The following is a 19822-nucleotide window of genomic DNA, read 5'->3' as shown; positions in this document are numbered from 1 at the left end:
GACCTCTTCTGCTTTTGCCATTACTCAATTCATATTCCCCACCCAATCAAGATGCTATTGTATCTTGATGCCCAGAGCATCCTCATTCCTTCCTCAGTGAATTCAAGACTTGGTTCATAATCTTTCTCTCCTCTCAGATTCCTACCCTCATACTAGGAGACTTCAACATACCCAGGAGTAGTCCCTCAAATGTCTGCACCTTCCAATTCCTCAATCTATTCATTTCTCATGATCTTCACAAAGAGATAGCTAGCTATCACCTTGATCTTTCCATCATTCACAAATGCATTTATCTGACCATATTCAATCATTCCAATTCCCCTTCCAGCTACTTTTCTGGACTTCATAATCTCTATAAACTCATTTTGAAAGATAAGTCGATTATAAAAAAAATTCTAAAAAGTCTCCTCCTTAGATCATTTCCCACCCCAGCTGCAGAACTTCATAAGGCCCCCAAGCCAGGCAGACAACTTCCTTCGCCCTTTCCTTTTCAGTTTCTTTTTGTGTGTGGTCTCATTCATTTGATTGCATGTTCCTTGAGGGTTGGGATTACCTTATATATCTTTCTTCGTACCCTAAATATAGCAGTATCTGGCACAAATGTTTACTGACCCTTAGTTAATTCATATTCTTATGACTCCTAACCCTATTCATCTCCAATCCCTTCACTCCTCAGTTTTTAACCACACCCTTCATCCCTGCACTGGTCTACATTCTCTTCTGTCCCCTATCTTGAACCCTTGGTGAACCAGTTGAAATCTCGACTAAAACCTCTTGCTTATCACTCCTTATCCTATAATGGATCATACTCAGCCAAACCTCAATTTTGAATTATTTCCACTGGCTGCTGCCTTTGCTCCTATTCATGTCTTGGGTTATAGCCTGTCAGACAGGGTACACTACAAATTTATGTTAAGCCATCTTAACTGAACCCTCACTGCAAGACAATTGTTTTCAGATCCCTAACATATTTACTACCCCATTCATCACAGAAACTGTTCTAGACCTTCCCATTTATCTCCAAGCCAAACCTTCCCATTTGTCCCATGTCTCCCCTTCTCGCATCCATTCAGCCAGGAACTTTACCTCAATTTTCCCTAAAAAATGGAAGTCATTTGTGGAGTTACTTTTTTTGTTCCCTTTTCTTGTCATCTTTCTTCATTAAGGGGTCTTCTCCCATTATCTTCTTAACACATCTCCTTGTTGAGGAGAACCTTCCTCAAACCTTTGATCCTATTTCATTCTGTTGTCTCTAACAAATTGCCCCTGTGTCATCCCTACCATCTCTCTAATCTTCATTCTTTTTGGATCCACAGGTTCCCTCCTGCTACCTACAAACACATCCATCTCCCCTCCTCTTAGAAATCCTTCATTTGATCCAACCATCCCTATATATCTTCCTATATCTTTTTCCTTTTGCAGTTAAACTGGAGAAAACTTGTCTATAATCCATGCCTCACCTTTCCCTCTTCTTACTTGCTTCTCAATCCTTTACATGTCTGGCTTCTAATCTCATTCTTCAATTGAAAGTGATTCCTTGCTTTTTAATCTGCACAAACATCTCCAAGCTTTGGTTTTGTACCATGAAAATTATATTTAAACATGCAGGGTTTTGGTATGTTTATATTGTTTAACTTAGTGATGTATTTAAATGGCTTAACATCAAAACAATTGTTTGAAGGCATCAGTAATGCTAAGTGTGGAGTGTTCAATAACACTTTTTTATACTGTATTTTGTACTATGATGTCATTCTTTCCCCTTATGGCTAGGCTGCTGTAACACTTGCCTATAATCAGTGAAGGGCTGTGTACCTTAGACTATTTCATGAAGGTTCTGATGGACAGATTATCCAGTGTTACTGGATAATCGGAGTTCTGTTCCACAGGACTAATGCTACCATTTTTCCCTTTAAATTTTATTAGGGTTTAACAAATATGGTATGCTGTGTTGCAGTCAGCTTTAAGTCCTATGTTCTAAAATAAAGGATTAAGCCAGACTGATGCCATAAGAAGGAAGAAGTCCAAAATGAAGACCCACTAGAATTCCAATACAGATGCCAAGAAAATTTAATGGCATTGAGTTGTGATGTAGCTCTACTTTAATGTGCATTTAGAATTTCAGCTACAACTAGATAGACTCAAGATGATAATGCAAATGCTGTAACCAACTTATCTAATAAAATCAGCGCCAGGCCACTATTTTGTTGACTGCAAAAATAAGTTCATGGTAATTTAGGGTCTAATAGAAAATTTCATTTCATATGTTCATTATAGTGCTACTCTTATGCTGTCATTAAACTTTAATTTACAAAATGCTTAAGGCCCAAATACAAACTTTTGGAATAAAAAAGAAAGAAAGAAAGAAAGTAATTCCTTGCTTTGTCAAAAGTTACCAATGATCTCTTCATTATCATTTTCTTTTCTCTCCTTAACCTCAGTGATGGACACTATGGGTCCTTCCCTGTCTTCTTTGATAGATCCTCCTCCAGATCCTGCCCTCTAACCTAGGTGTCCCTCAGGGTTCTGTCCTAGATCCTCTTCTCTTTCTCTGCCTGGGGATTTCATCAGCTCCCATGGAATTAATTACCATCTCTATGCTCTGGGCTACCTATGCTGCCTTGATCTCTGTTAACCTCCAATTTCCCATTTCAAATCACCCTTCAGTTATCCTGAATTGGATGTCCTATAGACTTCTCAAAATCAAACTATCCAAAATAGGACTCATTTTACTTCTCCCTGCCCCATTTTCAGCCTTTCCCCTCTTCCTAACATCTCTATTACTGCCAACAGAATCATCAATCTCCCAGGCATCCAGGCTCCCACCCTAGCTATCAATTTCAAACCCTTGCCCCCTCTAACCTCCAGGATCCAACCTATTATCAGGTCCTGCCAACTTATCTTTTGTAACATCTCTCTAATATGTCTCTAGCACTGCACCAACTCTGGTTCAGGCCCTGATTACTTCATAACCTGGACTATTGTAATATCTGCTAGGGGTGGTGGGGAGAGTCTGCCTGCCTCCTGTCTCTCCCCACTCCAGTTTCTCCTCCACTCAGCCCATATTCCTAAAGTACATATCTGACCACATCACCCTTACCCCAAATTTAATCAAATTCAGAGACTCCAATATCAAATATCAAATCTTCTGTTTGGTGTTCAAGATCTTTCATAACCCAGCCTCTTCCAATTTTTCCAGTTTTATTACACCTTCCTCCCCTCAAAACCCCAGTGATAGCCTATTTTTGCTATTCTCTGCACAATCCACTCCATTTCTTTTTTTTCCTGGAATGGGGTTGTGACTTGTCCAAGATCACACAGCTAAGTAAGTGTTAAGTGTCTGCGGTTGCATTTGAACTCAGGTCCTCCTGAGTTGCCTGGCTGCCCCCAATCCACTCCATTTCTTAACTCTGTCTCTCCTTCCTCATCTCGGTCCTCTGGTCTCCCCAACTTCCTTAAAGACTCAACTCCAAAGTTACCTTCTGTAGGAGGCCTTTTCCCCTGTTTCCACTATTACTAATGCTTCCCTCTCACTCAGAATAGGTTTTTCATTTGTTTGTATTTTCCATGCAAAGTACTTGGTACATAGTAAGCCCTTGATAAATGTTTGGTGATAACTTATTGAACTGAATTATGTCCCTGCAGAGGCAGTAACTTTTGCACTAACTACCTGTGTAACTCTTATTAAACCTCTACCTCAGTTTCCTCAAATGTAATGGAATAATAGAGCACCTATCTCTCTGGGTTGTTGTGAGAATCAAATGAGAGAATATTTTCAAAGCAATTAACTTATACTAAATACTTTTCTTCCTATATACATGGGAGCTGCCTTTCTCCTCTAGAAGATAACCTCAATGTCTGTCAAATACCCTCAACTCAAGGAACTAAGGGTGAGAGCCATGTATCTGTGTTTCATTTCTGACCCACACACAGGTTTACAGAAGATCACACACACACACACACACACACACACACACACACACACACACACAAGATCCTAGCCAAGATCCTCAGATTCCCAAACATGGATATTACACAGTAAAGGCCCCAAGAAGGTTTTGATGAACGAATGATCCTCTCATCTGGACAAAGCTATGGAGTCACTTGATGGTGCCTACAGTCCCTTCCTGCCCAAGAGTTGGGGTCCTATGTATTTCTGAAGGCCAAAAATCAATGGGCAAACCCTCACTCCCACCCCTACCTCACCTTCTATGTATTTATATAAATTCTATAGAAACAAAAAGGAAGTCTCATTGTAAATAGAAAGGGCATCAAACCTGGAAAGTCCAAAGCATTGTTATCTAGCCTATGCTCTGTACTTTTCTTCTGGAAAATGAAGGGGATGAGTTTGATGCCTAGATAGCCTTTAAGGTCCTTTCCAGAAGGAATATTCTTGTAGTCTAGAAAGATTCTTACCTCCCACTCTACCCTAGCCCCCAGGTTTGCATAGATCTGGAATCTGTGTATTGACTTAGGTGCTAGCTGGAGAATCTCACCTTGTGGAGCTGGCCCTGGGTGTCCCCTAGGAAGACAATGGTGTGCCCGGCCTCTTCGAGAGCAGCAACAGCACTGAGGTGAGGGATGCTGGTGAGCAGGGGCTCTGCCTCCAATGGCTGATGACTGGCAATGGGACTGGGCGTGTGCTCGTCCCCGCAAGGATATGAGTCCGGGGAGTCCTGAGGGTAGGGGTCCAGGGATAGGTCAGAAGAGCCTTTGGGCCCAAGCCCCCATGTGGGACTCATACATTAAAGCAGAGAGCTAAGACAGGGGATACTGAGTGGAACAGATAAAGAAATGTGGACATATGCACAAACGGACACATGGACACATGGGCAAAAGATACTGAGTCACAGAAAGAGCCAAACACTATGAACTAGATGCATCAGAAGAGACAGAAAAATGGTGCTAGTGCCAAAGAAGTGAGGACCCATTGCCACCCCCCCCATTGCAGCTGGCTCACTGAGGGCAGGAAGACACAGCGAGATGTAACGCCATATTCAATGGTAACTTCTTCCCCATCTAGGCCCTGGCCGCCCTGAGTGTAGCACAGTCTCCGGGCCCGTTCCATTCGTCTATCGATCTCCTGTAGTGGGAAGGCACATAGGGCAGAGCCTCCCATAGGCCCCGGGGAAGCCACTACCAGTAAGGAGCCCCCATCTTGACCTGGAGCCAGGTAAGCTGCCTGTACCAGGCTGTGACCTTGGCAAACGAGTGGCATTTCCACATATGAGTAGAGATTGGCGTCATTCAGGCACACACGGGCAACATAGGAGTGGTAGTCAGCTTGAGTTCGAGACCCCCGGCGACGGAAGATAAAGTAGGCATATTGGGTGCCTGCAAAAGCTCCCACATAACTGTTGTTGTAATCAGAGAAGTCTCCCACAACCAGGCGGCCTAGACCTTCGCTGGAGAAGGCCTGGGGCCCAGCTAGCTGTCGTACAGTCAAGGGGGGCACTCCAGCTGATAATTTGCCTGTTAGGCCCCGGGCCACATACAGCAGGTCTCTCCCTGAGGCTGACACCACAAGGCCCACAGTGGTCACTCCTGGGGCATTGGCAGCCACAAACTGCCCATCACCAGGGTCTTCAGCCCGGAAGATAATCTGATCCACATTCGTCAGACTCCGCTTCTCACACACACCTTGGCGTACCTGCCCACAGGTCACAAGCTCCCGTGCTTTCTCATTTACAAGCAGCAATTGGTTGGCATTATCTGTGGACCGGGCTTGCGGACACTCAGTTGGCTCCCGGAAGGGCAGGCAGTCAGGACTGTCCGTTATGGGGCCTGTGACTGCCTCACCTACTTGCTGCAAGTCAGGTGTCAGATGGTACAGGCGGTTCACAGCACCAACATAGAGCATGCCTGTTTCAGCATCCATGGCCAGGTGGTTAAAGGTAGTATTGTGGGCAGAGAAGTGGTGAGCGAGGGCAAAATGCCAACTTTTCCATGATGATAATGACAGCAGAAGGAGGAAGAAGGTGGACAGCAACTTGGCCATCTTGGGGACCTATAACAGAAAAGCATGGGGAGCAATCAATTAGTGAACACTGTGCTAAGACACTGGTGATACAAAAGATGGCAGACACATCGTTAGTGTTAGGAACTTGAAGTCTTATGGGGGAGCTAACATTCTTTTTTTTTCTTTTGGGGGGATTTTGCCAGGCAATGGGGTTAAATAACTTGCCCAAGGCCACACAGCTAGGTAATTATTAAGTGTCTGAGTCTAGATTTGAACTCAGGTCCTTCTGACTCCAGGGCCAATGCTCTATCACTGTGCTACCAGGGAGGTGACATTTTATATGGAGAGTTGGAAAAATGGATCAACCAACCTGTATTAGGATATTTACCATGTGTCCCGCAATGAGTTAAGCTGATTGGAAGAGTTGGCAGATGAAATGGGGGAACCCTAGCTGATTGCTGAGGGGGAGGCAGGTATTTGGAAAACTCCCTGTGAATCAGAACTCTTCCCAAGTAGGTAGTTCTTCCTGCTTGGAAAGACACAGGGCTCCCTCTCTTTGGAGATCTGTAATCAGAGATTGGATGGTCACTTGATGTGGGGAGGATTCTTTGGTTAGGTGAGTGGTGAACTGGATAGAGGCCTCTGGGGTTCCCTTCCAGCTTGGATAGTCTCTGAAGTGGAGAGGATCTATGAAGGCCCCAGGCAAAACTGTCAACATGGAACCCCTCAGGGCCAATACCCTAACTGTTCTGCCCTGGTTCCAAGCCCCTTTCCCCTTTCTAAAATGGAACCAGGGTAGATTGGAGGAGGGGCATTGGTCTCCAAAATGGCACAAGGTACAGTTAGCAGGAAGTCAGTTTCCTACCATTTCAGTGAGACCTTCATAAAGAAGGGTGATTTGGGAGGAAGTCAGTTTCTGTTCGATTTCCCTTCCCTCCCATTCAGCCTCTCTCTACCCTGCCAAAAGTGGGGCAAGGCCCCACTCTTGGCTGTGCACAGGGGAGACCAACCACAATACATACTCACCCACCCCCACCACACATACACATACCACCATCTACATTTCCCCATCTCCACATCACTCCCCCCCATATTCCTCCCACAACCCTCCTTCCCATATCCCTTTCATGACATAGGCACATACAGCCCCACTCTCCCACAAGTTAATCCCTACCCCCCCACACACACACCATACATACCTTGGAGACCAATCACACACTCCACCTTCAGAGAGTCAAAGACTTTCACAACCAGAGAAGGGAAAGCCTTGCTACCTAGGTTGTCACTGATGGACAACCAGGGGTCAAAATGTAGGCAAGGAGATAGTTAGACCTAGGTTGACCCAGAGCAAATTAGAGGAACACTGAGGCAAAGAAACATATTTGGAAGATGCTAATTCAGTAGCCCCCACAGAGATGGGGAGGGGGAAGAAACAAATCTGGGACCTGAGACCTGGAAGGAGCCCCAACCCCAAAGGGGCAGGGCTACATGTTTCACCAGGCAGAGGCAAAGTGGAAGACCACTTCCTTCTTTCCAGTCTGGCAGAATTTTCCTCTTGTCCTCCAACGAAATCAAATTACTTTGTAAATATTGGCATCCGGGACAGAGAGCTGGCCTGGGAGTCTTCTGTCTGACACAGAACACCTGTGGATGCCTGGACAAATCATCCTCCAAGAGCACAAGGTCAAGAGGAGTTGCTGATGTGTAGGAGATAAGTAGATGAAGTTTCCAGAATTCAAAGCACACTGATTAAATCGTTGCTCTGGACCCAAAACTTCTTTGGGGTTGGCTTTTATGTGCATTTCTAATTTTCCAACAATTAAGTATAAGTTTCTTGGCAACAGGACTTTTGTCTTTGTCTACCCAACACCAAGCAGGTGAGAGGAAAATGCTTGTTGAATGCAGGGCAGAGAAAGAGAGACAGAAACAGAGATCCAGAGACAGGGAAAGGGAAAGGGAGACAGCAATAGAGAGCTAGAGACAAAGAGAGACAGAGACACACAGAGAGAAACAGAGAAACAGAAACAGAAATACAGAGATAGAGAAAGGGAGAGACAGAGACAGAAAGACACACACACAGAGAAGTACAAGAGACAAACATAATAGAGACAAAGGGAGAGAAACAGACAGCAGAGAAACATAGAGAGAGATAGAAATGGAGAAACAAACAGAAAGAGACAAAGAAATAGAAAAAGAGAAAGGGGTGAGGGGGAGACAGAAAGGGGGACAGAGAGAGAGAGAATGGGCAGAGGGAGGAGAGAGAGGAGAGAATTGAAGGAAGGAGAGAGAAAGATAAAAAAGAGAAAGAGAGGCATTGGGGACACAAAGAGGAGTGATAAGGGGGGGGAAGAGAGAGAGAGAGAGACAGCTAAATAGAAACAAAGAGAGAGAAAGAGAGGCTAGGAGGGAGAGAAAGAAAGAGAAGAAAGGGGACCAAAGAGACACAGGGGCAGAAAGAGAGGACAGAGAGGGGGATAGAAAGAGAGGACTGAGAAGGAAGGGAAGGAGACAGAGGGGCAGTGTGATGCAATGAACAGAAAGGAAGAAAGGGAACAAGCCTTTATTAAAATATTTGCTGTGTACCAGTTGGTCTGCAAAATACTTTACAAAAATTATCTATCTGGTTTGATTTCCACAACAACCAGGGGTTATATACAGTTGAGGAAACTAGCAAATGTCTGAGGCAGATTTAAACTCAGGTTTTCCTGATTTCACATCCAGAGATCTAACCATTGGGCAACCCAATTGTTCTTAGAGCCTTGTAGCCAAAAAGACCTGAATTCAAATCCTGTCTCCTACCCTTAGTAGTTATCACTTAATCTCCCTGGCCTTCATTTCCTTCTCTATAAAATGGGGCAGTTGCACTTGAGGGCCACTGAGAGCCTTCCAGCTCTAGGATCCTCTGAAGAGACAGTAACAGGGATTCAGAGGCAGACAAAGACCGGTTGAGGAAGCTTCTGACCTGCTGGGTTGGGTCTTATCCCCATCAGCCTGTTTGGCCCCAGAGTTTTGCTATCCCTTCCTGGGAGGGTCACCCATGGGTGATGTTTGTAGAGGGATCAGAAACGGGAGTGGAGAATGGCAGTGAGTTGAGAATGCAGATGGAGATGCTGAGACCTTGAGAGGCAGTAAACCTGGAGGAGGCAAAGGTCAGAAAAGCTGGGGCAAGAGACTGAGATCCAGGTGAGGGGACTGAGCTCAAGAGTCCCAGGCAGAGCCAGGAAGACAAAGAAACTGCAGAGCTCTGGGCCTAGGTATAGGGAGTGGAGCCAATGTAGACACCCAGTCCCAGTAGGCCAGGCAGGCTGGGGCAAGGCACTTAGAAATGGTCACACACACACACACACACACACACACACACACACACACACACAGTCACACAGGGGCAGGCATGTGGAGACGTGCTGAACCCCCAACACGTGTGGCCTTTCCCCACAGAGGCCTAGACACATGCAGATTGTGTGCCTTCCCTACATACATGGAAATGTAGGCTCCCCCCTTCCACATGCACATTCAGACTGTCCCTCTACCCCTGAACCCCAGACCCAAACGCATCTTCATACATGAACATAGGCACATATCTTCAAACACAGATAGGCATGAAAATCTGTTTCCACCGGCTCTCCATGTCTCCCCAAACACAGGAATTCAAAGATACATCTACATACTCACATACACATATACAAATACATACACAACACACACACACACACACACACACACACACACACCCCCTCTAATGAGGCTGGGCACTGAGCTCTCCCCCACTGGTGGGGGAGAGTGACTTTCCACAAAGATCCAGCTCCATCTCTCCCTTCCTTTCCTTCAGGATCCCCTTATCTCCAGAGGCCAGAGACCGGAAGACCCAGTGGCAAAGGATTGGCAGTGTGGGGCTGGGCCCAGGATCTGGGGCCACACAGGGGATGGGGATGAGGGTGGGGCCCCCACTCTGGGGAATGACTTTCCTTCAGTCCCTGGGGCCTTGGTGTTAACCTTGCTCTCACCTTCCAACAAGGTATGCAAACATGTCCAGGATATGGGTAAACATTGGGTTGTAGTTGACTTGGGTCCCAGAGTGGGAATGGGGGAGGGGAGAAACCTCATGCTCCACTTTCACCCTGGAGGGGGAGGTTCCCTAGGTGGAATTCTGCCATCTCACCTCCCAACATCTGGCTTTGGGTAAAGCAGGTGAGAAAGAAAACAGTGCTTATGATAGAAGGTTAGTCCAGGGCTGGGTGGGGAAGGCAAGTCTCAGGCACTTACCATGAATATTGAAGCAGGAGGGGCAAACCTCCTCCACTCAGCTGCCCCAGGGCACTGCAGCCTGGTACCCTGTGGATATGGTGGGCATTGTCCTGAAAGGGGACCAGAGGAGGAGATGCTTGAGCCCTTGGCCACTCAGGCCCATCTGGGGGAGGGCCAGTGGGGTCCTCCCCGAGCACAGCTGGCAATTTCGTCAATAGCGGCTATGATGGTCATTTTCTTCCCTAACCCCAACAATGTCTCCTCTGTTTCCCTATAACCCCACCCAGGGGGGTTCCAGGGACCTATTCTCCAGCCCTCCCCTCCCAGGCCTCCATCCTAGGGTTCCTTGGCCACATTTCCTGGGAGCTGAGAGAGCTTTTCTGCCACTTGTCAGTAGAGAGATGCCTTCCTGGTGGGGGGAGGGGAGGGGACCAGAAATGCCAACCCCAAAACCTGATCCTCCTCCCTTAGGTTACAGGAACTGAAGAAAAGATGCCCACACAGGCCCCAACCCAGTCTGGCATCTGGTAAGCTGAAGCTGACCTTTACCCTTTGGGGGTACAGAAAGGGAAGCTCTGAAATTGACTCGTTAGGGTCTCCAATGTCTCCAAGGGGCATTCCTAGCCCAGTTTGACTACAAAGAAGGGGGCTGGAGTTGGAATGAGATGGGTGGCCCTGGCGCGTGCCCACCCCAGTCTTGGTGCCCTCCCCAGCTCCTCCTCCCCCCCTGGAAATGAATTGCCAGCCTTAGGGGTTCAATGCCTGCCTTTGTCTAGGAGGAGGGAGGGGGCAGGGGGCTGGGGACAGAGCTCTTGCTGATAAAAGGCAACATAGTGCCCAAGACATCCCCCCCCTCGTCGAGTGACTGTCTCCCCTGTGGCATGCTCCCCTCAGCCCTCCCTCTATTAACTCTGAACATGCCAACTCAGTCCAGCCCCCACATTTTCCTCTCTCACATGGGGACCTTTTGGCAGGGCAGAAACAGCTGTAGGTGCCAACCCCCAGTTGGTGAGACAGGAGGGGGAATGTGGTAGTGGGAGGAGGCTAGAGCCCTCTCTTCACCTGCAGTAAAAAGGGTGGGACCCCAGAGATGGGACCTTTATGCTTTTCATTGCAGCTCCCTTCATGGACTCAGGTATAGAAAACGTTGTCACAAGACCCCACCCCCTCCTGGCCACCCATTCTAGGGGCAAATACATCATCCTCTGAGATGAAGGATCTTTTTGAAAATCTTCCCCTAAACCCCAGCCAGGATGGCTATCTATAGGCTGGTCTTGACCTTGTCAGGCAAGTCGTGCCATCTGACAGTGTGAGGTGAGGGCCTCTGGGCACTCCAGCAGAGTTCTGGGGCTAGAGACTCCCAACCTACTGATCGCACAGCCCGCCATGTGTGGGTGGGGGATCCTGTGGGTCTGGGGGAGGGAGGGGGACTCCTTCCACAGTTAACATCTCTCTCTCCCTCTTTGCCCCATTTAGAAAATGATTAAGGAGAGAAAGGAGCAAGTGTCCTCAAGGACTAGCAAGTAGGGGGCAGTCCCAAGGGGAAAGCTGGGGGGAGAGATGGGGGCTAAAATGAGAAATTTGGATGAGGGGGGCATTTTCACTTGCTGGTGCCTAACAGCAGGCATGGTGCCTGAGGACGGGCAAGGGGAGGGGTGTGGGGAGAAAGGGGCAGACTGAAGTCTGTGAAAGGTGACGGGTGGATCTGTAGCCTGGCCAGGCTGGTTGAGCAGCTCTGGGGGAAGGGAACTTGGAGACTTGGTCCCTACTCTTTAAGAAACCCCAGACTTCTCAAAGAGTAGTTGCTGTCCACCAAGGCATCCCTCTCTTTGCCCATCTGCCCACTTTGTATCTCAGTTGACCCCTGGTGCCATTTCTAGGCCAAGAAAAGGCAGGATGGTTCAGAGGGCAGTGCTAGCGAGAGCCCCTTTCTTTCCTTATCTATCCCCTACTAGATTGGGGTTGCCCTGGCAACTACTGTTGGGGGGTATTGAGAGAGGGCTAGAGCTCTGAAGCTGCTGTCTGGACTCCCTTCTCAGTGGGAAGCAGGTAGTACTCAGGGGCTCTCCTGGCTAGGAGCAGACAAGTAGGCACAAAAACCTGAAACTCCCCCCCCCCCCGCCTTTCTCTGGATCAAGGGGAGAAGAAAAGGGGACCCATCGCAGGTCTTGCAATGTTTGCCACTAGTCTGTCTCCCCCACCCTGGGGGGGGTCTTGATTTCCCCTTGCCCCATCATAGTCTCCTGAGCTGAGGGCATGAAGGGTGGGGCAACCTGCTCCCCATCCGAGTACCCCCAAAGGTGCCTCTAGCCACGGGCTCCCCCATGAGGCAAGGGCATGTACCCACCTACCTGGGCAGACTCCTGCAGGGCCAGAAAAGAGGGAGGAGGGAGCGAGGGTACAGGCCGTCCCAGGCGGGAACTGGGGGAGTTGGACAGCCGGGCAGGAATCTTCCCTCCCACTTTCCCTTCCTCCCTCCCTCCCTCCTTCTTCCCTCCTTGCCGGTGCCCCAGCTTCCCCACAATGCAATATGGCCAAACCAACCCAGCCAGCCCGGCCCCTTTGCCCGCCTTCTTCCACACCCCCCTCCAACATCCATTCCCAGTGCCTGGACTTCCATCCCAAGGCAGGGTGGCTACCGCCCTCTGCAGGTCTTCCTGGTGTGTATCTGAATCTTCCCCCCCCCCCCCGTTCTCTCCCCCCTTGTAGGCATGCGCACAGTAGGATGAAGGAAAGGGTTGAAGGGAAGGGAAGGGGGGCTCCTGGTGGAGATGAGAGGAAGGGCAAGGCCAGGGATCCCTTGTCCTACTCCATCTCTAAGCTACTCTGTCAGGGTCCTCCATCACTTCCAGGAAAATCTCTTTCCCACACTCCTAGTCAAACCATCAATCAACAGGCATTGTATCAGGCACCATCTTGATTCCCAAGAAACCAACATCTAGACAAACACAAAATGCAATGATACCATATTACCATATGTGGTATTCTAAGGGTTAGCAAAGTATTCTGCATATAGCTGATTGATTCTTCAAAACAACGCTACAAAATTATTTGCATTTTATAGATGGAGAAAGAGAGGCCAAAGTTGACAGAGGTTAAGTGACTTGCTTCAGGGTCACACAGCTGGATTCAAACCCAGGTCTAGTGCAGGTTAAGCACAAGATCACAGAAAACTGCTTGGTAGGAAATAGCTAGGGAAGTTAGAAAAGGCTTCAAGTGCTGTTTGTTCTGCATCTTGAAGGAAGAGAAAGATCTTAGGAAGAAAAGGTGAAGCAGAGCATCATTCCCAGCATGTAGGATCATTGATCCATGCAAAGGCAAGAGGTGGAACGTCTCATGTAAGACCAGTGTGTGGGAAAGAGAGTAAGGTCTAATTCATCTGGGATCCCAATCCATAGTGATTCCCTCCTCTTAGGTCCCCACCTTCCTCCCAGTGAAGTGGGGATTCCAAGGTTTGCTCCTCTTCCTACACACACAAACACACACACACACACACACACACACACACACACACACACCCCCTCCAACTGGCTTGGTGAAGACTCAAAGCTTCTACCCCAAATATTAGGAGTGTGGAAGGGACCAAATAGAGAAACTGAGGAATAAGAACAAGAGAGGGGATATACTTTCCTATTTCATTGTTCCTGTGCTCAGGGACTAGACTGAAGATAAACCAGGCAGTATCCTTTCACCCTTGCTTCATAATAGAAAGACAGACATCCACAGGGAATTTATGGGAGGAGAGGCAATTTGCTGTGTCTACTAAGCATCTCCACACTCAGGGGAAAACAAAATCCATGCAAGGTCCTATTAAAAACAAAACAAGTTAAATTGCTATCTACTTTAAAAAATAGCAGCACAAAATAATTCCCAACTAGTCCTTTTGTTCGCTTCCCAAATTAACTGGTAACAATAAAACCCTATTCAATAATTACAGCAGATCAAAATGATACTGAAGTTCCCCTATTGTAACCATTTAAGGAAGAAAGTCCAAATAGGGACAAAGGACAAGGCAGGAAATGGTCACAGAGGCAGATATGCAACTTCCATGACCTATCTAGTCACACTACTTGGAGGAACAGAGTGTTCTTGGAAATGAAACCTTGGCAACTTTTTATTCTCAAATAGTTTTTCCTTGTTCCTTTTGGATATGTTTGAAGATAAGAAAAAGACATATTTCAGGTTTTCTACTGTTGCTAAATCTTTGTGGTTGTTCAGTTGTGAAGTTTGACTCTTCTTGACCCCATCCACCATAGCACACTAGGCCCTTGAGTCCTCCGCTATTTCCTGAAGTCTAATCAAGTTCATGTACATTGCTTTCATGACATTATATGACATCTCATCCTCTACCGTCCTCTTTTTCTTTTGCCTTCAATCCTTCCTAACAACATCAGAGTCTTTTCCAATGAGCCCCATCTACTTATTTGGTCAAAGCATTTAAGCTTCAACTTCAGTTTTTGCCCTTCCAGGAAACAGTCTGAACTAATTTTTTTGAGTATTGACTGATTTGATCTTTTTGCTGTCTAAGGGACTCTCAAAAGTCTTCTGCAGCAGCACAATTCGAAGATGTCAATTCTGTGGCATTCCGCTTTCCTTATAGTCCAATCTCACAACCATACTTTGCTACTGGAAAAACCATAGCTTTAATTATACAGACCTTTGTTAGCAAAACAATGTTTCTGCTTTTTAATATACTGTCCAGATTTGCCATAGCTCTCCTTCCAAGGAGCAAATGTATTTTAAATTCATGGTTGCAGTCACTGTCTGCATTGATCTTTGAGCCCGAGAATATAAAAAAATGACTGTTTCCATTTCTACTCCCTCTGTTTGTCAGAAAGTGATGGGACCGGTTGCCAAGATCTTAATTTTTTTATGTTAAGCTTCAAATCAACTTTTACACTCTCCTTTTTCACTCCCATCAAGAGGCTTCCAAATTCTTTATTTACTGCCCATCAGAGTGGTATCATCTGCATATCTGAGATTGTTGATATTTCCCCTGGTAACTTTAATTCAAAATTTTGATTTGTCCATTCTGACATTTCACCTGATGTACCCTGCCTATAATTTAAATAAATAAATACCTCTTGGAGTGACTGCCCCAGTGCTCTATTCACTGCCTCCACCTAGCTGCCCTCTCCCTTTACATTCTTAAACCAGTAAGCTATTTTATATTTTATTCTAATTATTGCTTCTTGACACACCTACAGGTTCCTGAAGAGATATGTCATATGATCTGGTACTCCCATCTCTTTGAGGACTTGCCACATTTTGTTGTAATCCACACACACACTCAAAGGCTTTAGTGGTAAAGGAAGCATAAATAGAAGTTTTTCCCCCTTGCTTTCTCCATAATCCAACAAATGTTGGCAATTTGGTCTCTAGTTTCCCTGCCTCTTCAAAAAACAGCTTGCTCTTCTGTTAATTCTGTTAATTCTCGGTTCGTATATTGCAAAAGCCTCGATTGCAGAATCTTAAGCATAATCTTGCGGGCATATGAAATCAGCACAAGTGTTCAGTAGGTTGAACATTCTTTGTCATAGCTCTTCTTTAGGATTGGGATATAAACTGATCTTTTCTAATTCAGTGGTCACTGTTAAGTTTTCCAAATTTGCTGACATCATCAGGTGCAGTATTTTTTTATTGTTTTTTGAATTTTACAATTTCCCCCCAATTTCGCTTCCGCCCACCCCCACCCCCCACAGAAGGCATAGTCTTTACATTGTTTCCATGCTACACATTGATCAAAATAAAATGTGTTGAGAGAAAAATCACATCCTTAAGGAAAAAATAAAATATAAGATACCCCTTTAAAAAAATTACAGGTAATAGTCTTTGGTCTTTGTTTATACTCCACAATTCTTTCTCTGGATACAGATGGTATTTTCCATCACAGGTACCCTAAAATTGTCCCTGATTGTTGCACTAATGAAATGAGCAAGTCCATTAAGTTTAATCATCGCCCCCATGTTGCTGTTATGGTGTTCAATGTTTTTCTGATTTTACTCATCTCGCTCAGCATCAGTTCATGCAAATCCCTCCAGGCTTCCCTGAATTCCCATCCCTCATGGTTTATAATAGAACAATAGTGTTCCACAACATACATATACCACAGTTTGTTAAACCATTCCTCAATTGAAGGAAATTCACTTAATTTCCAATTTTTTTTGCCACCACAAACAGGGCTGCTATAAATATTTTTTTACAAGTGATGTTTTTACCCTTTTTCATCATCTGTTCAGTGTATAGACCCACTACTGGTATTGCTGGATCAAAGGTATACACATTTTTGTTGCCATTTGGGTATAATCCCAAATTGCTCTCCAGAAAGGTTGGATGAGTTCACAGCTCCACCAACAATGTATTAGTGTCCCAGATTTCCCACATCCCTTCTAACATTGATCATTGTCCTTTCTGGTCATATTGGCCAGTCTGAGAGGTATGAGGTGGTACCTCACAGATGCTTTAATTTGCATTTTCTCTAATAAGTAATGATTTAGAGCCATTTTTCATATGACTATGGAATGTTTTGATTTCCTCAGCTGTAAATTGCTTTTGCATATCCTTTGACCATTTTTCAACTGGGGAATGGCTTGTCTTTTTTTTTTTAAATTTGACTCAGTTCTCTGTATATTTTAGAAATGAGTCCTTTGTCAGAAATACTAATTGCAAAAATTGTTTCCCAATTTACTATGTTTCTTTTGATCTTGGTTACAGTGGTTTTTGTCTGTGCAAAAGCTTTTTAATTTAATGTAATCAAAATCATCTAGTTTGTTTTTAATGGCATTCTCTATTTCTTCCTTGGTCATAAATGGCTTCCCTGTCCATAGATCTGACAGGTAAACTACTCTTTGATCCTCTAGTTTGCTTATAATATTGTTTTTTCTGTCTTAATCCTGTATCCATTTGGATCTTATCTTGGTATAGGGTGTGAGGTGCTGGTCTAATCTAAATTTCTTCCATACTAACTTCCAATTTTCTCAGCAGTTTTTATCGAAGAGAGAGTTTTTATCCCAATAGCTGGACTCTTTGGGTTTATCAAACAGCAGATTACTATAATCATTTCCTGCTATTGCACCTAGTCTATTCCACTGATCCACCACTCTGTTTCTTAGCCAAAACCAGACAGTTTTGATGACTGATGCTTTATAATAAAATTTTAGATCAGGTAAGGCTAAGCCACCTTCTTTTGCACTATTTTTCATTGAATCCCTGGAAATTCTTCACTTTTTATTTCTCCATATAAATTTATTTACAACTTTTTCTAACTTATTAAAATACTTTTTTGGAATTTTGATTGGTAGGGCGCTAAACAAGTAGTTTAGTTTTGATAGAATTGTCATTTTTATTATATTAGCTTGACCTATCCATGAGCTGTTGATGTTTGCCCAGTTATTTAAATCTGATTTAATTTGTGTGAGAAGAGTTTTGTAATTGTTTTCAAAAAGTTTTTGAGTCTGCCTTGGCAGCTAGACTCCCAGGTATTTTATTTTGTCTGAGGTTACTTTGAATGGGATTTCTCTTTCTAGCTCTTTCTGCTGCATCTTGCTAGTCATATATAGAACTGTTGAGGATTTATAAGGGTTTATTTTATATTCTGCTACTTTGCTAAAGTTGCTAATTATTTCTAGTAGTTTTTTAGATGACTTTTTGGGATTCTCTAGGTATACCATCATGTCATCTGCAAAGAGTGAGAGTTTTGTCTCCTCCTTCCCAATTCTAATTCCTTCGATTTCTTTTTCTTCTTTTATTGCTGTCCCTCCTGATTTCTAATAGAACAATAGTATTCCATAACATACATATATCGAGTGCAGTATTTTGACAGTATCATCTTTTAGGATTTTGAATAGCTCAGCTGGAATTCCATCACCTCCATTAGCCTTGTTGTAAGTAATCCTTAGGTCATTCTCCAGGATGTCTGACTCTAGATCAGTAACCATTACCATCTTGATTATCAGTGATGTGAAGATCTTTCTTGTATAGGTCTTCTGTATATTCTTGCCATGTCTTCTTAATTTCTTCTGCTTCTCTTAAGTTCCTACCATTTTTGTCATTTATCATGCCCATTTTTGTATGAAATGTTCTTTTGATGGCTCTAATTTTCTTGAAAAGATATATTGTTTTTACCATTCTATGGCTTTCTTTTCTTTCTTTGCATTGCTCATTTCTTATCTCTCCTTACTATTCTCTGGAATTCTGAGTTCAGTTAGATATATCTTTTCCTTTCTCTTTTCCCTTTTACTTTCCTTCTTTCCTCAGTACCTTATAAAGCCTCATCAGACAGCTACTTTACTTTTTGCTCATCTTTTTAGATGGAGGGAAGGGGATATTTTGTTATTGTTGTTGCTGACTTCCATACAATTTTGCAAACTTCTGTTCATAGTTCTTGGGGCATCTCAACAACCAGATCTAATTCCTTAAAACTAAGGGATGTTATTTAGGTCATATTATATGGTCTGATGGTTTTTCTTATTTTTTTTTCAATTTAAGTCTCAATTTTGCAATATTATGGCTCATGATCTGAGTCATAATCAGTTTCAAATCTTGTTTTAACTGTCTGTGTAGAGCTTCTCCATCTTTTGGTTGCAAAATATAAAACCAATCTGATTTTGATACTGACCATTTGGTAATGTCTGTGTGTAGAGTCACCTTTGTCAAAAAAAGAATGTTTGCATAGTAAATGACTACAGTAATCTACTGTTTGACAAACCCAAAGACATTAGCTTCTGGGATAAGAACTCACTATTTGACAAAAACTGTTGGGAAAACTGGAAAATAGCCTGACAAAAACTAGGCATAGACTCACATCTCACATCCTATACCAAAATAAAATCAAAATGGACACAGGATTTACACATAAAGTGTGACGCCATAGACCAATTTACAGACCAAGAAATACTCTTATCTGTCAGATTTATAGAAAGAGGAAAAATATATGACCAAGCAAGAAATAGAGTACATTATAAATTGCAAAATGGATGATTTTGACCATATTAAATTAAAAAGCTTTTGCACTAATAAAACCAGTGCTGCCAAAATTAGAAGAAAAACTGAAAGCTGGGAAACAATTTTCACAGCTAGGGGTTCTGATAAAAGTCTCACTTCTAAAATATATAGAGAATTTCATCAGATTTATAAGGTTACAAGTCATTCCCCAATTGGTAAATGGTCAAAGAATAGGAACAGACAGTTTTCAAATGAAGAATTTAAAGCTATGTATATAATCATATGAAAAAATGCTCCAAATCATTACTGATCAGAGAGAGAAATGCAAATTAAAACAACTATAAGGTTCCACCTCATACTTATCAAATTGGCTAAGATGACAAAAAGGGAAAACCATCAATGTTGGAGAGATTGTGGGAGGACACTAATTCACTGTTGGAGTTGTGAACTGATTCAGTCATTCTGGAAAGCAATATGGAACTATGCTCAGAAAGCAATAAAACTGATCATACTCTTTGACCCAGCACTATATATACTAGGCCTATATCCAGAAGAAATCATAAAAAATGGGAAAAGTCTCACATGTTCCACAATATTCATAGTAACTCTTTTTATAGTGGCAAAGAATTGGAAATTGAGGAGATGCCCATCAGTTGGGAAATTACTGGATAAATAATA

At 44.1% G+C, this 19822-nt stretch overlaps 1 protein-coding gene across 3 annotated transcripts in view; it reads right to left on the bottom strand.

Moving 5' to 3' along the window:
- PLXNB3 (plexin B3) overlaps window positions 1-12695 on the bottom strand; it is a 49579-nt gene extending 36884 nt beyond the window's left edge. The window contains exons 1-5 of one of the 3 annotated variants that reach the window (XM_074208536.1): window positions 12553-12642; window positions 10220-10311; window positions 6345-6520; window positions 4958-6004; window positions 4494-4673 (exon numbers count right to left, since the gene is read on the bottom strand). In XM_074208536.1, the coding sequence (XP_074064637.1) occupies window positions 4494-4673; window positions 4958-6004; window positions 6345-6347 (1230 nt within the window). In that variant the 5' untranslated portion in view covers window positions 6348-6520; window positions 10220-10311; window positions 12553-12642. Of the gene's footprint in view, window positions 1-4493; window positions 4674-4957; window positions 6005-6344; window positions 6521-10219; window positions 10312-12552 lie in introns of all 3 variants that reach the window. The other 2 variants (XM_074208535.1, XM_074208537.1) reach the window with 2 other exon arrangements.
- Window positions 12696-19822: the final 7127 nt, after the last annotated feature.

Source organism: Macrotis lagotis, chromosome X, assembly GCF_037893015.1.
Source record: "Macrotis lagotis isolate mMagLag1 chromosome X, bilby.v1.9.chrom.fasta, whole genome shotgun sequence".
Taxonomy (NCBI): Eukaryota; Metazoa; Chordata; class Mammalia; order Peramelemorphia; family Peramelidae; genus Macrotis; species Macrotis lagotis.
The sequence above is the reverse complement of the archived record's forward strand: the minus strand, read 5'-3'. Positions and strand labels throughout refer to the sequence as shown.